Source organism: Priapulus caudatus, unplaced genomic scaffold (genome assembly GCF_000485595.1).
Source record: "Priapulus caudatus unplaced genomic scaffold, Priapulus_caudatus-5.0.1 Scaffold2, whole genome shotgun sequence".
NCBI classification, from domain to species: domain Eukaryota; kingdom Metazoa; phylum Priapulida; class Priapulimorpha; order Priapulimorphida; family Priapulidae; genus Priapulus; species Priapulus caudatus.
The window spans coordinates 214,798-229,532 of NW_014577063.1; the positions used below are offsets into that span (position 1 = coordinate 214,798).

The 14,735-nt window shown below is 45.8% G+C and overlaps 1 protein-coding gene across 1 annotated transcript in view; it reads right to left on the reverse strand.

Annotated features, from left to right (window-relative positions):
- Nucleotides 1-14,735, reverse strand: part of LOC106816381 (ensconsin-like) — a 25,749-nt gene that overhangs the window by 9,454 nt on the left and 1,560 nt on the right. The window contains exons 3-10 of the mRNA XM_014821015.1: nucleotides 13,463-13,625; nucleotides 9,657-9,788; nucleotides 7,348-7,485; nucleotides 6,148-6,489; nucleotides 2,971-3,125; nucleotides 2,341-2,448; nucleotides 1,737-1,918; nucleotides 1,309-1,419 (exon numbers count right to left, since the gene is read on the reverse strand). Coding sequence (XP_014676501.1) covers nucleotides 1,309-1,419; nucleotides 1,737-1,918; nucleotides 2,341-2,448; nucleotides 2,971-3,125; nucleotides 6,148-6,489; nucleotides 7,348-7,485; nucleotides 9,657-9,788; nucleotides 13,463-13,625 — 1,331 coding nt within the window. The remainder of the gene's footprint in view (nucleotides 1-1,308; nucleotides 1,420-1,736; nucleotides 1,919-2,340; nucleotides 2,449-2,970; nucleotides 3,126-6,147; nucleotides 6,490-7,347; nucleotides 7,486-9,656; nucleotides 9,789-13,462; nucleotides 13,626-14,735) is intronic.

Genomic DNA, 14,735 nt, shown 5'->3' on the forward strand with positions numbered 1-14,735 from the left:
TAGAGCCAGTCCAGGCCTTCAACCCACCAAACAATACAAACATGCGCACCTGCTGCGGTGGCGCCACCTGCGTCGGACGCGCGCCCCGCGGTGCGTCCCTCGCGCGGTTGTTTCGCCCTCATCCGCGGCTCCATCATGCTCGCTGTCATGCTGCCCGTCATGCTGTGCGGGCGCGGCTTGCGCGTGGCAGCGCCCTCTCTCTTTGTCACCGTCGTCGCTGCAGCAGACGATGAGTCGGAGTCAGGCGTGTCGCCGTGGAGACGGGCGACGGTTGACTGCGTGGCCGACTTGTAGAGGCGGTTGGATATGTCGAGTGCTTTGGTGGAGGGGCCGAGAGCAGGGGTAGACGGAGACGACCGCCGGGGCTTCGTCTCAGGGATGCGACGCAGAGCTGCGTGAGAGAAAACCCGCAAGAAAATACCACGCTGAGCGAGCGCGGGGCCATGCAAGCACACCGGACGGCGAAACCATAGCAAAATACAGCTAATAAATCAATAGACGGATGGATAAATCAATCACTGAATATAATGCACATACGAATATGTAAATTAATATAAATGAAAATGAGTAAAAAATATGTGATATACTTTTGTGGCAGGCAGGAAAGGCAGCAATATTTCCTTATTGCTAGGTGAAGTGCTTAGTGAAACAGCAAGTGCAAAGCCTGTGGATCAGATGTTTTTCTTTCATTGATGCCAGTTAAGGTGTTTCATGAAGTGATCGCCCTTCTGATGAACAGGTGAGGTAGAGGAAATGTTTCTTGCTGCAAGATGTAGTGCTTAATGGGAAGACATGCGTTCCTAGCTACCAGGTAAGGTAGTTAATGAGATGATGTGCCTTTCTGGCTACCAGGTGAGGTAGTTAATGAGGTGATGTGCCTTTCTGGCCACCAGATGAGGTAGTTAAAATCAGGTGCCCTACCTTTCTGGCTACCAGGTGAGGTAGTTAATGAGGTGATGTGCCTTTCTGGCCACCAGGTGAGGTAGTTAAAATCAGGCGACATACCTTTCTGGCTACCAGGTGAGGTAGTTAATATGGTGACATACCTTTCTGGCCACCAGGTGAGGTAGTTAATATGGTGACATACCTTTCTGGCTACCAGGTGAGGTAGTTAATTTCCCCAATATAATTTATGGACAAAACAATTAATTATACTCAAATAATTAAATAAACATTTTCAAATATATTTTGTATTGAGTGAGTGTACATACGTTTTTATAGTAAAAAATGAAAATCAATACGATTAATTTATACTTATTGTCTTAACGAAGGATCTAAACAGTTTAAATGAAAGGTGAGCTTCCTTACGCTTCCTCCTCTTTACGTTGCCTCTCTAGCTCTGCCTGCCTCTCAGCTTCCTCTCTTGCCTGTCTTCTTTTCTCTGCCAGCTTAGCTTTTGCCTCCTCCTCACTCGTGATTCTGTATTGCATACGGTAGAACAAATGTGAATGACATGAGATATTAATTTGCAATCGCAATTCCCCCAATTTTCATGGTGACGTTCAAGCAGGTAACAACACGTGCTTACTCCCTAGTTATGAGCGAGCAGTTAAGCGACAATAATGCTCTGAAGGGACTACAAGTCACTGCCAATAGAATCTGTCACTCTGCCTAATAATGAGTAATAATGATAATGAGTAATAATGATGATGAGTAATAATGATGATGATGATGATGATGATAATGATGATGATGAAGATGATGATGTCGATGAATAAGAAGTGACACGCCAATACCTGGACTTGCTTGCAATGCCTTCTGTAGGTTCGGCGTCAGCAGTGGGAGTACTGGCCGCAGCAGGCGGGGTGGGGCTCGTCACCTTGCCAGGGGCAGGGCTGGGAGCCTTAATTGCTGTCGGGGTGGGAGCACTCGACTTCTCTGATATAGGCCGTTTCGGCACTCTCTTCATCACAGGTGGCTGCAAGCGAGCAGAGAAGTGAGAGACGATTACTTACGACCTCACTCCATTTCATCTAAAGAATGATTGAAAACTGCGTTTAAACTAACATTGCTAGAGAATTTTACAATAAAATGAGGTGCAATTATTCTAATATGCTATTTTCTGTGCTTTTGCTTGTATTGTCATCTATGTCTATTGTATATGCATGTCTATGTCTATGTATGCTATTGTCATCTGTTCAAAATAAGATCATTTGAGAGTTTTACACTAGTATTAGGTGTGTGCATGCCATGGCCTATCTTATCACAAGACAGATAGCAACACCAAGGGCGACTTGCCTGTACATGGCTAATCATCCCTAATCAAAGGTGATTTGTGTTAAACTACTGCAATTTTCGAAAAAAACAAAATAACGTGAAAAATAATGAGCTTGAACTGACCTTCACCTCAGGCTTCTCCCTCTCTGCCTTCTCACTGGCAGGTTTCTCCTTTGGAGGCTTCTTCTTAAGTGGCCTGGGTGGTGCGGAGACAGCCCTCGGAGTCCTAGCCTGCAACACAAATGAGCGATGGGATGGAAATAGTAGATGGTAGCAAGCATGGGGGCAGCTAACCTAGCATGCATGCACCGGGATGCCCTGTGAAGATCCTTTGTTAACCGTACATAGATCCTTAGACTAGTGAACATATTATCATAGTTATATAGCAATGATCATATTTACAACGACATTCACTATCTTTATTTAGATTGTCACATTATGTATTATTCATCGTAATACAACTTATATGCGAAGCATCATCGATTCTAGTAAATTTAGATACAAACAAGAATTTTACCATTATATCATTGAAGCAAATATCTGTAAGCATATCTATTGAACAAAACACGTAACTAGGTGAAACAGTGTGAAAACACTGGACATGGACAAACACAAACAACCACATGCACGGCGTCGTCGTGCACACACGCACACACACACACATGCACACACATTAACCAATGTACCATAATGTGATCACAATCACTATTGCCACTACTAGATGGCGCCACACTCGTGGGCGCATGGTGTTACCTTGCCAGCCTCGCGAGCGGCTGCGCGTCGCTGCACGGCCGTCTGTCGCTCGTCCAGCGTGCCGTACATGCTCTGCTGCATCAGATTCGACTCCTGACGAAGCTTCTTACGACCCTCAGCACTCTGCGACCTCGTCTTTGATGCCTCAGCGGCCCCTGCCAGCAACAGATTCAGTACATCAGCAACCGGCGACATCTCGTGGTGTGTCGTGTATGAAACAAGTGCCACATAGCGACAGGGCTCATCTGGTGTCTGGTGTTCTGCTGATAAATTCATTTGTGCATAGCAAGACGTCCTATACATACGTTCATTTCGAACCCAAAAAAACAACACTTCAAACTAGTGTAATAAAATTCCGATAGATGGCGGGCCGCTATCAAAGGCATCGTTGCATCGGTCAGCAAAAGCATTGTAGCAATGGCAGCTGTCAGTGTGACGACGAATTGCAAAAAGCAGGAGCGAATAATTACCATATTATTACTATACATAACGTGCGTTCTATGGTGTCAGGTAATAAGGTACATTAAACCCCTTGCGAGGCACATCTGGCTCGTTAAAAATAGCTCAATGGTTGATACAACCAGAGGCAGAGCAGCTCGTGCAAGATTACAATTTACAGCAATACGATAGCAAAGTGTCTGTAAACTAATTTCAGTACAAGGTAGGCCAGTGATTAGTGGACCGAATAAGCTCAAGAACGTACACACTTGCGTCTATATTGGTGCCAAAATTTGATGAGAAAATTAAGTCTGGGAAATCCGCAGCCTCACTCCTGGGTAATTATTTGAGTGCTAGTGACTGTATTCAAACTATTCATAATGTACACTACAGAATCTTATATATAAGTCATGTCATTATCTCCTACAGTAAGCGTTGTTCAAGTAAGAGTTATGTGGTGAATTTCACTGTAAAATGGGAGCTTTCCACACCCACATGTACTCGCGCAACGCAGTTGAGAGAAACAAATCATGTTTAACCCTCCTCTTGAGGGTCAAAGTTATCCGACACTTACTCTTCGCATGTCAGCGGAAAGTAATTTCATGGTCCTTTCAATAAAGCCATAAAAATGCTAGGTCACTGCTGAACAAAAAGTTTTTCAATCGCTCCGTCAGACCAATGTCCTCAGAAAATGTCTAAAATCTGCCCTGTGCCCCATTGACGTTTGACATGTGACTCCAATTTCGGCACAGTGATGGCTTTTCCTACCATGATGCTATACACCGACTATGCACCGAGCTAGTGTCGAGCCGTTTAGATTTTGTGCCGCAATTCTGCATTTCCCTCCCTATACCTTAAGTTAAGGAGGAACGTTCCCCTTCTTTTACACGCTCTTGACTTTGACCTTTGCCCCTAGCTTCGACATCCCAACTCGTTTTGACGATCCCCCCGACATCCCCAATATCGTGACGTACATCAAGCGGTTAAGATTTGTGCCCAACTGTTGACGGCACGGACGGACGCACAGACGGACGCACAGACGGACGCACGCAGAGACGCACTGCTCATGCGATTCTACAGCTGCATCTGACTATGTCAGATGAGCTAAAAACTGAGGTTAGTGCAGCAAGGATGTATGATTGTCATTACACGGTGTAGAGAAGATGATGGGTGGTAGGATCTACAGGCAAGAAAATTTACAAGGGGTATTTTCTGATGGTAGGGGGGGGGGTAGGGTCGGGGTTTGGATGAATTTGTGATTGTAGAGAGAGACCTTGCTTAATAGGAAATTTTCCAGCCACTTTGGAAAACAGACTTTATCATCCTGCAAGCCGCTAACCAATGCAATAAGAAGTGAGCAAGATGTATTTCGAATGATCACTCCCGGTGTTTTTCACGCGGCTGTGCGTACATCGTCTCATTGGTTTTCAGTAACGGAGCTTTGGAATCATGTCTGGACGTAGCAAACTTCCTGATTGGCAGACATCAGGCTAAAAGTTGCATATAATGCCAGATTAATAAGGCAGCAGTGTATACAACATAGCATGCCCATAAGTTTATAGGTGGTTATAGGGGCTGTTTAGGCTTTTCTTCAATTAACGCCAACTTGCATTACAGTAAATGAAGGTGAATACGATAGTCTGTACATGATATGCATCTGGCATTTGTAACAGCAGCGTGTAGGCGTACCATGACAGACACGATTTGAACATCAGACAAATTTTAGGAGAAATGGGGTTTGAAGCACTGGTAGGCATGTTGAGCTGAGAGCTGGAGTGAGACAGCGAGAGAGAGAGAGAGAGAGAGAGAGAGAGAGAGAAGAGAGAGAGAGAGAGAGATGAGAGAGAAGAGAGAGAGAGAGAGAGGAGAGAGAGAGAAGGAGAGAGAGAGAGAGAAGAGAGAGAGAGAGAGAGCGAGAGAGAGAGAGAGAGAGGAGAGAGAGTAGAGAGAGAGAGAGAGAGAGAGAGAGAGAGTAGAGAGAGAGAGAGAGAGATGAGAGAGAGAGAGAGAGAGAGAGAGAGAGAGAGAGAGAGAGAAAATGGGAAAGTGGAAGGAAAACAGCGAGAGTAAGGAAAAAGGGGGAGAACCAAAGAGATAGAGAGACAGAGACGAGAGAGAGTAAGGCGAGAGAGAGAGAGAGAGAGAGAGAGAGAGAGACAGATAGAGAACTTGAAAGAATTGAAGCGCTTAGATCTAAGCTTTGTGTCATCCGCAGGAAACAGCAACAAACAGAGACAAACATGTAGCAAACATGTAGCGCCCCGCTCCCAATAGAGCCAGCTCCAGGCCTTCACCATCAAACAATACAACATGTAGCCCCCCCCCCCCCATAGAGCCAGTCGCAGGCGCTTCAAGCCATCAAACAATACTAAACATGGTACGGGCCCCCCCGCCGCCGAATAGAGCCAGTCCAGGCCTTCAAGCGCGCATCAAAGTCAATACAAACATGTACCCCCCCGCCCGCCCTAATAGAGCCAGTCGCAGCGGACTTCACCCATCAAACAATAAAAGCATGTACGCCCCCCCCCGCAACCATACAAACATGTACCCGCGCCCCCTGCCCCCCATAGAGGCCAGTCGCAGACTTCAACCGGATCAACAAGAAAACTCTGTCCGCCGCCCACTAGAGCAGGTCCAGGTTTCACCGCATCACCAACAATAGCAAACATGTACCCCCCCGCCCCCGCAATTAGAGCCAGTCCAGGCCTTCAACGCACCAAACAATACAAACATGCGCACCTGCTGCGGTGGCGCCACCTGCGTCGGACGCGCGCCCCGCGGTGCGTCCCTCGCGCGGTTGTTTCGCCCTCATCCGCGGCTCCATCATGCTCGCTGTCATGCTGCCCGTCATGCTGTGCGGGCGCGGCTTGCGCGTGGCAGCGCCCTCTCTCTTTGTCACCGTCGTCGCTGCAGCAGACGATGAGTCGGAGTCAGGCGTGTCGCCGTGGAGACGGGCGACGGTTGACTGCGTGGCCGACTTGTAGAGGCGGTTGGATATGTCGAGTGCTTTGGTGGAGGGGCCGAGAGCAGGGGTAGACGGAGACGACCGCCGGGGCTTCGTCTCAGGGATGCGACGCAGAGCTGCGTGAGAGAAAACCCGCAAGAAAATACCACGCTGAGCGAGCGCGGGGCCATGCAAGCACACCGGACGGCGAAACCATAGCAAAATACAGCTAATAAATCAATAGACGGATGGATAAATCAATCACTGAATATAATGCACATACGAATATGTAAATTAATATAAATGAAAATGAGTAAAAAATATGTGATATACTTTTGTGGCAGGCAGGAAAGGCAGCAATATTTCCTTATTGCTAGGTGAAGTGCTTAGTGAAACAGCAAGTGCAAAGCCTGTGGATCAGATGTTTTTCTTTCATTGATGCCAGTTAAGGTGTTTCATGAAGTGATCGCCCTTCTGATGAACAGGTGAGGTAGAGGAAATGTTTCTTGCTGCAAGATGTAGTGCTTAATGGGAAGACATGCGTTCCTAGCTACCAGGTAAGGTAGTTAATGAGATGATGTGCCTTTCTGGCTACCAGGTGAGGTAGTTAATGAGGTGATGTGCCTTTCTGGCCACCAGATGAGGTAGTTAAAATCAGGTGCCCTACCTTTCTGGCTACCAGGTGAGGTAGTTAATATGGTGACATACCTTTCTGGCCACCAGGTGAGGTAGTTAATATGGTGACATACCTTTCTGGCTACCAGGTGAGGTAGTTAATGAGATGACATACCTTTCTGGCTACCAGGTGAGATAGTTAATGAGATGACATACCTTTCTGGCTACCAGGTGAGGTAGTTAATGAGATGACATACCTTTCTGGCTATCAGGTAAGGTAGTTAATGAGATGACATACCTTTCTGGCTATCAGGTAAGGTAGTTAATGAGATGACATACCTTTCTAGCTACCAGGTGAGGTAGTTAATGAGATGACATACCTTTCTGGCTACCAGGCGAGGTGCTCGTGCTGGACATTGATGTGTCCACCAGGTTGCGCCGACGATGTGACAACACAGAAACAGACTGAGACATTCTTTTGCTCATAGGCGGCGATAGTGAGGTCTCTGATTTGGCACCTGCATGCGAGAACATGCATAAATGACCCATCACACACGCCCAAATAATGACAACACACATACGTGTACACAGTAGTACATAACCTAACTATTAAATCAATAACCATGACATGCTGACAATTTCTTTCATAACACTGCCTCCATTGGTGTTAAGCTGAATGCAAATAGATTTCAGGTTTGATTACACGTAAGTGAAGGTTGCTTGTAATACACATAGAAATGAGATTTCTAATCCAAGATGACGTTACGTTCACTTGAACATTTTACGAAACTGTGCATATCGATTCGTACAAGGTCTATTGATTAAGCCAGCTATCATAGTAATGCTTGAGTGCATTATGAGTCACGACTTGTGAGCACGGAACTCACACTCTTACACTGTACACCGTTATTTCTCACTCACACTGACTCATCTGATGACGAGTAGAGGCTATCGTGGTCTCACCTATGATAGAGGAAACACTACGCGCATGCACGCCGACCGCTAAACTGCTCATGCACAAGCTCCTACAAGCATGCATGTCTGCCCGACCTACGTCGCACGAGAGGCGCCATCTAGCGAGCTCGCTATAACTACGCACGATGCACTGACCGCCACACAGCACTGCGTCTGCCACGGGGATGGATGTGCGGAGGACGGATGGGAAGGCCAGGTGACATTCTCAGTCTGACACCACGCACCGTAGTGGTGCTACGATCGGGAACACAACCAAGGTAATCAAAAATGCAAGACATCGGAAAAATGATGTTAGCTAGTGCTAGAGCGCACTGCACGCAGAGAGAGGATGAAAGAAAAATCTAAAAATATTATTAGTATATTACATACTAAGCCAGACCCCAGGGAGCGATCTCAAACAGACGGGGAAACATTTGTATTACATACCGTATCATCTGAATAATTATGATGAATTATTAGATACACGACATTGCTGCTGTACATGCCAGTGTTACCGATACTGACGTATTTTCATCAGTTACTTAAGGAGATGTGGCCGATCCTCGAAATTCATTCATCCAAAGAAATGTCCTGGCCCATGAATGAACACAGCCAGGAGTGTATCACCAAACAAATGAGAGCCACCAAAAGATGCACCAGACGAATTACATAACTGCAAATAATCGTTAAGTGTGCAAGGTTCCGAAAACTATTACTGTCCATTACATCGGTAGCACAATGACCTGTCACCCCATCACACTTGGAATCCTTTTACATTCGCGACGGCCGAGTAACGAGGGCCAACACATTGGGGCTACCAGCGGGAATTTGTAGGGTGGAACCAGAGTTTAACCAACATTACGCTAGGTCAGCCACTGAAACATTACGCTAAGTCGAGAAGCCCCAACCGTGGCTTGCTATAGGAATTAGAGCTCACACACAGCGAGGGATTGGGGGGACTAGGGTTAGTGAGGTGGTAACGAGCAGTGACACATCGGTTAGTGTACAAATCACAAGCACACCGAACACAGTCTACGGGGACACCTTACTGTCGTTACTGATTGCTGCACGGCAACACCCAGGTTCACCTAGGTGTGCTTAGGTATACACAGGTGTGCCCAGCTACACCAAGATATACTTGGGAACAGCCAGGTATGCCTAGCTAGCTACAGTCTGGTATGACCATGAACATCCAGGTATGGACATGAACACCCAGGTAGGTCCAGCTATGCTCAGGAAGACACAGGCATGCACAGGCGCACCTGGGTATAGCAAGGCACACCCAGGCATGTCCAAGCACACTCAGTTATCCCCCAAGTAGAATCAGGTGCACTTAGGTGCACCCAGTTATACATTGGTATGCCCGCGCACACCCAAATATACACCATGGTAATACCTAGGGAGTGCTTCCTTATGACATACCAGGTCGACCAGAATCAAAACACTAAGCATTTTGTGTTATTATTGTAAGGTGTGTAGCAGAGAATCAACAACCTGCAGGTCGATACACACTGACACACACACACGTTCCCTAATATGCTGGCTATAGGACAGTGTTAGCTTTTGTCACGGTTGCCCATGGCAACAATCAGTAGTTAGGGCAATACTGAGACAGCAAGAAAATGAAAAGTAAACGGAAAGAGAGCAAAAATGAGAAAGAAGGAGAAAAGGATATATTAAAATACAAAGAGCTATGCATGGCAGAACATGGTGGCCGACTGTGTGCATGCGACACCTTGATTCTCCGTGCCTGCGGAGGCTGAAGATGTTGCCATGGCCGCGGAGGGCCGCGCGCGCACGCAAGGGTGCGCTGACACTGCACGCTGCTTCGACAATATATATTCCTCTATACAGCAGGCGTGGGTACCTTCAAAAGCAAGCAGACAGCGTTTGCTTTGCGGCAGGTGTAATTGCTGGGCTCCCGCAGGCTAAAACACTGTTCACTACTCTCCCTAAGTGGCTATATCAACCCTGCTTTCCGCGTAGGTATCAGTTTACTCTACCGTTTCTGTGCACAGGTATCACTTTAACCTACATGTGTTTATATATAGTTATAAGTTTAGCCTAACCTATTCCTTGTTTGGCTACAAGCTTAGCCCTCTTTTGCCAAATTTTAGGCTACCCTGTTCCCTGCTATTAGTTGGCGTAGACTGCTTGACGTGTGACTATAATTTAGTTCACCCTATCCATCGCGTGGGTATCAGGTAGCCTACCCTGTTGCTATCAGAGAGCAAGCCTAGTTCTATACACAGCTTGCCATAAGCCCTACCCGTTTCCTTGCATGGCTATCAGTGATTCTAACCATCTCGTGCATGCCTATATCAGCTATTTCTTCCTGTTATTCATGTTGCTATCTGGTACCCATCCTGTTCATAACAGTGACCGCATTCCGTTTATTTACAGTCTATTCTGTATCCCAGTACATAGCTGGCAGCCCCTTTCCTTTACGAACAACTAGTCTGTCGGCCTGTGTCGTATGGCTGACATCATCCTTATATCAATCTGAATTATGTGACAAATAACCTTAACTGCTCTAGGGATACCTACTGTCCTTGCTCCCTATCAAAATTTACTATTATCATATGAGATTGTGATGCTAGAATTGTGGGCATATGTCACTTGTGAGCTAGCTTTTAACATCTGTAGATGCTATCAGTGTCATTGTCAATGTGTGTGTCCGTAACAGATTTCTGCCTCATTTGCTCTAAAAACACGCACTCACTACAGCAATCCGCTACAAACAATGCACTCATTTCCTCAGGAGCCCACAACTGAAAGAGATGGTGCTGCTACCTGTGAAGAGAAGAACGCAACTGAGGATTAAGCGTATGATAGCAGCGAGCAGCCACTGCGGTGGCCGAATGAGAGAACATGCCGATGAGTAAATAAACATACCACTGAAACACCTTCAACTAAAGGCAAAAAACCTGCACAGTATCCCTATGCGGCGCAGGTAGACACACGTAGAGAAACGATGAACGGCGATGAGAACAGTGGGCAGACGATGCATGGGTGAGGCAATGCACGAGTGAGACAGTGGAGGTGAGACAATGCGAACCTCGTCCAGTCTTTGAGCCTCGTGTGCGGGCCGCTAAATGTTTCTTCCAGTTGGCTAGTTGAAACAGCGCAGCACAGACAGAGAATTACTCATCAAGCACACACACACACACGCGTGCGTTTCTCGAGTGCACGCCATCAAACACACTGTGGCATCAAATCTAAGCAAATATCTCTCATTATTATAATGTAATAAATGTAATTTAATTATAAAAATTTTAAAGATATATAATTCTGAATTAAAATGTAATCTTACCTGATAGAGAATATGCGGATTGCTAAGATGCTGATTATGGAAACTATGAAAATTACCAAGAATTTATCTGTATCATAGTCTAAATTTGTTAATTGAACAGAAAACGAGGCAAATTCTTCAATGAATCTGAATTGTCTCTCAAATACTGGACAAACATCAGAGAACGTTTTGCTTATACTAATTTGTTGTTAGCACATGCATTACGACCATAGACATCATGTCAGCATAGGTTTGGTGCTACCACGAGAACGGGAGGAAAATGTAAGACATACGTCTAAATAAATACTGCAATCTTGCAGACAACTAATGACTTACGACCACATTACGGTAAAAGATAAACAACGAACATTACTATAGACATTTTCTCGGGCCATGAACCATTGTCAAGCATTAAAAACGGTCGAAGCATTCGAGAGATAATCGCTTTTTTAAAGGTCAACGGTTCAACTTTTGGCAGCTAACTACATCAGAGACCGACCTGGATCGCATCGGGCAGTGTGAGCCGCCTGCCACCCGACCGTTCGTCTACTCTACAACACAAGTCACCACCACACAGACGACACAGTGGGAGGAACACCGATCGACAACAGCCACGCGACGAATACCAACGTAACGTCCTTTTTATTGCTCAAGCAGAGTTGCGTGTAAATGCTTCTCTAATGCACCACAAAATTATAAACAGCATTTATACACGTTTTAGCAATATTCCGGTCGAACATTCCGAGTTATATCTTCAATATCGCCACGTAGTAACGAATCACCTGCTCTCCCCTTATACGCCCCTCACTGTATGCTCCTACCAGCATACAGGGGGACGAGTAAGGAAAAACAATGACTCCTACTACTGTGATTTGTTTCACTGTACTTGTTACAGGGGTAGAAATTAACTTTTGAACAAGCGAGTCCAACGGACTCCCTACCATCAAAAAGTCCGCAGTACACAAGTAGTACCGCAGATATTAACAAAAAAGACATTTGTGGTGCACGTCTGCCAAATTTTGTTGGGTCATTTCCTAAAATAAATATGGTAATTCCGCGAGGCCGTGCTCTGGAACGAACTAGTTAGTATAGCAGAATTTTCAGGGAGTCACACAGATGTAATACAGAAATAAAGAGAGGAGGATAATGGTAACGATAAATAAGACCTACTCCCTCCCCCTCGGAAAAGTTGGGAGCCGTACTAATGCGGCGAACAACTTCTGTCAACGTTGTGATGCATTGCCTTCAATACGTATTATTTTTAAAATTTTGTTTTTGTTTTGTAACCGGAAAGACTAAATTATCTAAATTATCTTATTTTATATTCTTTCTTTGTTTTGCTTCTTTATGGCTACGCATTATACTATTTCTGTCTTATTTATCGTTACCGTTATCCTCCTCTCTTTATTTCTGTATTACACTGACTCCTGCATATGTCAAATCAGGGAGTCCTGCAGTAAATCAGGGAGTATTTGACTCCAACTCTCGCTAATTTCGCACCCTGTTGTTATATCACGGTCCGCATTAATTCAACCGACCGCACGTTCCTCCCACCATTCGCAGCAGCAGCAGACGACACACATGTGCAGAGTTCACGCCACGCCGAATAGAATACCGATTCAATCCTCACGCAGAGAACATGTAAAGCGTGTCTACAACATCTAGTCGAGTTCACCACAACCTATACGATCGATCTACGATATGCAGCTTACATCCATGTAATGGTGTACTGTCTGAGCAATCTCTGTCCGATTAAACATCAAGGTTACAGCACTATTGATTTGTACGCACGATATTAGTTTCATGAATGTGATTAAAAGTAAAAATGCAACGAATTACATAAAAATGTGTAAAACTATCCGCTGGCTCGAAGAATATTATGGTCCAAAACATGCAACAGTGCATTTAGTTTAGGTGACGTTTGTTATTGCATTTAGTTACTACAGACTACAAGCGTTACACCGATGTATACTGCTTTGGTTTCTACATAAAGGCTTGCTGTTTTATTCGTCTCGCTCTCCTTCATTTAATATTTCAAAGGCAATCTTCCTAACTAAAGATAATGTATGTATATGTGTATGTACACACAATACACATTATACGTAACATATAATTTATCGCACATTTACACACAAACACATTACACCTCTCCAAATTATATCTGTTTACTCGTACTGCCACCAGGTTGTTTTACGCGTGGGATCGAGCGTGGCATGCAACCTTCACATCCGAACCTCCACCCGACCTACCCGTGATTGGATGCTCCCACGACTTGCGTCGCGTGCGGCGCCCTCTATCCTCGTCGGCACGAGGCACATGCGATCCGAAGGCGATCTTGGGTCGGTTAGCGTTGCGAGCGTCCAGCTTCGAATCGCGCTGCGAATTCTTCTTGAGTATTGCTTCAAGTCGTTCCTGTACACACCAGCAAATATACAATACATTATCAAATTTTAATGAAATTTTTCATTACTATCTGTGTATTGCATCAGAGAGTTCACATTCGGAAGACAATGCTTTGCAATGACGTGCTGCAAAGTCGCCATTTTGGTGTTCACTTGAAAGACGTATGAATTGGACCAGCTTGACAGATCTTGTGACTACATTTCTAGGAACCTCGCTAAAACATTTGCAGCCAATAGTAAAGAGGAGATAAATGCAGTGTTGAGCCAACAGATGGTGGTGATGATCTGAAGTGTTGCAGGTAATTTGCAAGGCCTTCAATCGCACAGTATTTAAATGCGAATGCGTGCATGCAGTCACGTCTTAGTGCCGGAGGTTGTGCGAATGTTTTTCAGTGCAGCGAATGACATTCAGCTTCCTGTCTGTGGCAAAACGATGTTAATCCAAGCTCCAGCTTCACCGTACACGTACATAGCAGGCGAGCCCTCCACCCCAACCCATGAGGGTGTACAACAGATACCGCACCACATGACAGACAATGTACACAGCGCAAGATACCACTCACACCACAACCCAACCCATGTGGGTGTACGACAGACACCGCACCGCACGACAGACAATGTACACAGCACAAGATACCACTCACACCACAACCCTAACCCCTGAGGGTGTACGACAGACACCGCATCGCATGACAGACAATGTACACAGCAGAAGATACCACTCACACCACAACCCTAACCCCTGAGGGTGTACGACAGACACCGCATCGCATGACAGACAATGTACACAGCAGAAGATACCACTCACACCACAACCCTAACCCCTGTTGGTGTACGACAGACACCGCACCGCACGACAGACAATGTACACAGCAGAAGAAACCACCCCACCCCAACCCTAACCCCTGAGGGTGTACGACAGACACCGCATCGCATGACAGACAATGTACACAGCAGAAGAAACCACCCCACCCCAACCCTAACCCCTGAGGGTGTACGACAGACACCACATCGCACGACAGACAATGTACACAGCAGAAGAAACCACCCCACCCCAACCCTAACCCCTGAGGGTGTACGACAGACACCGCACCGCTCAGTGCAGCGTCCCGACGCGCAC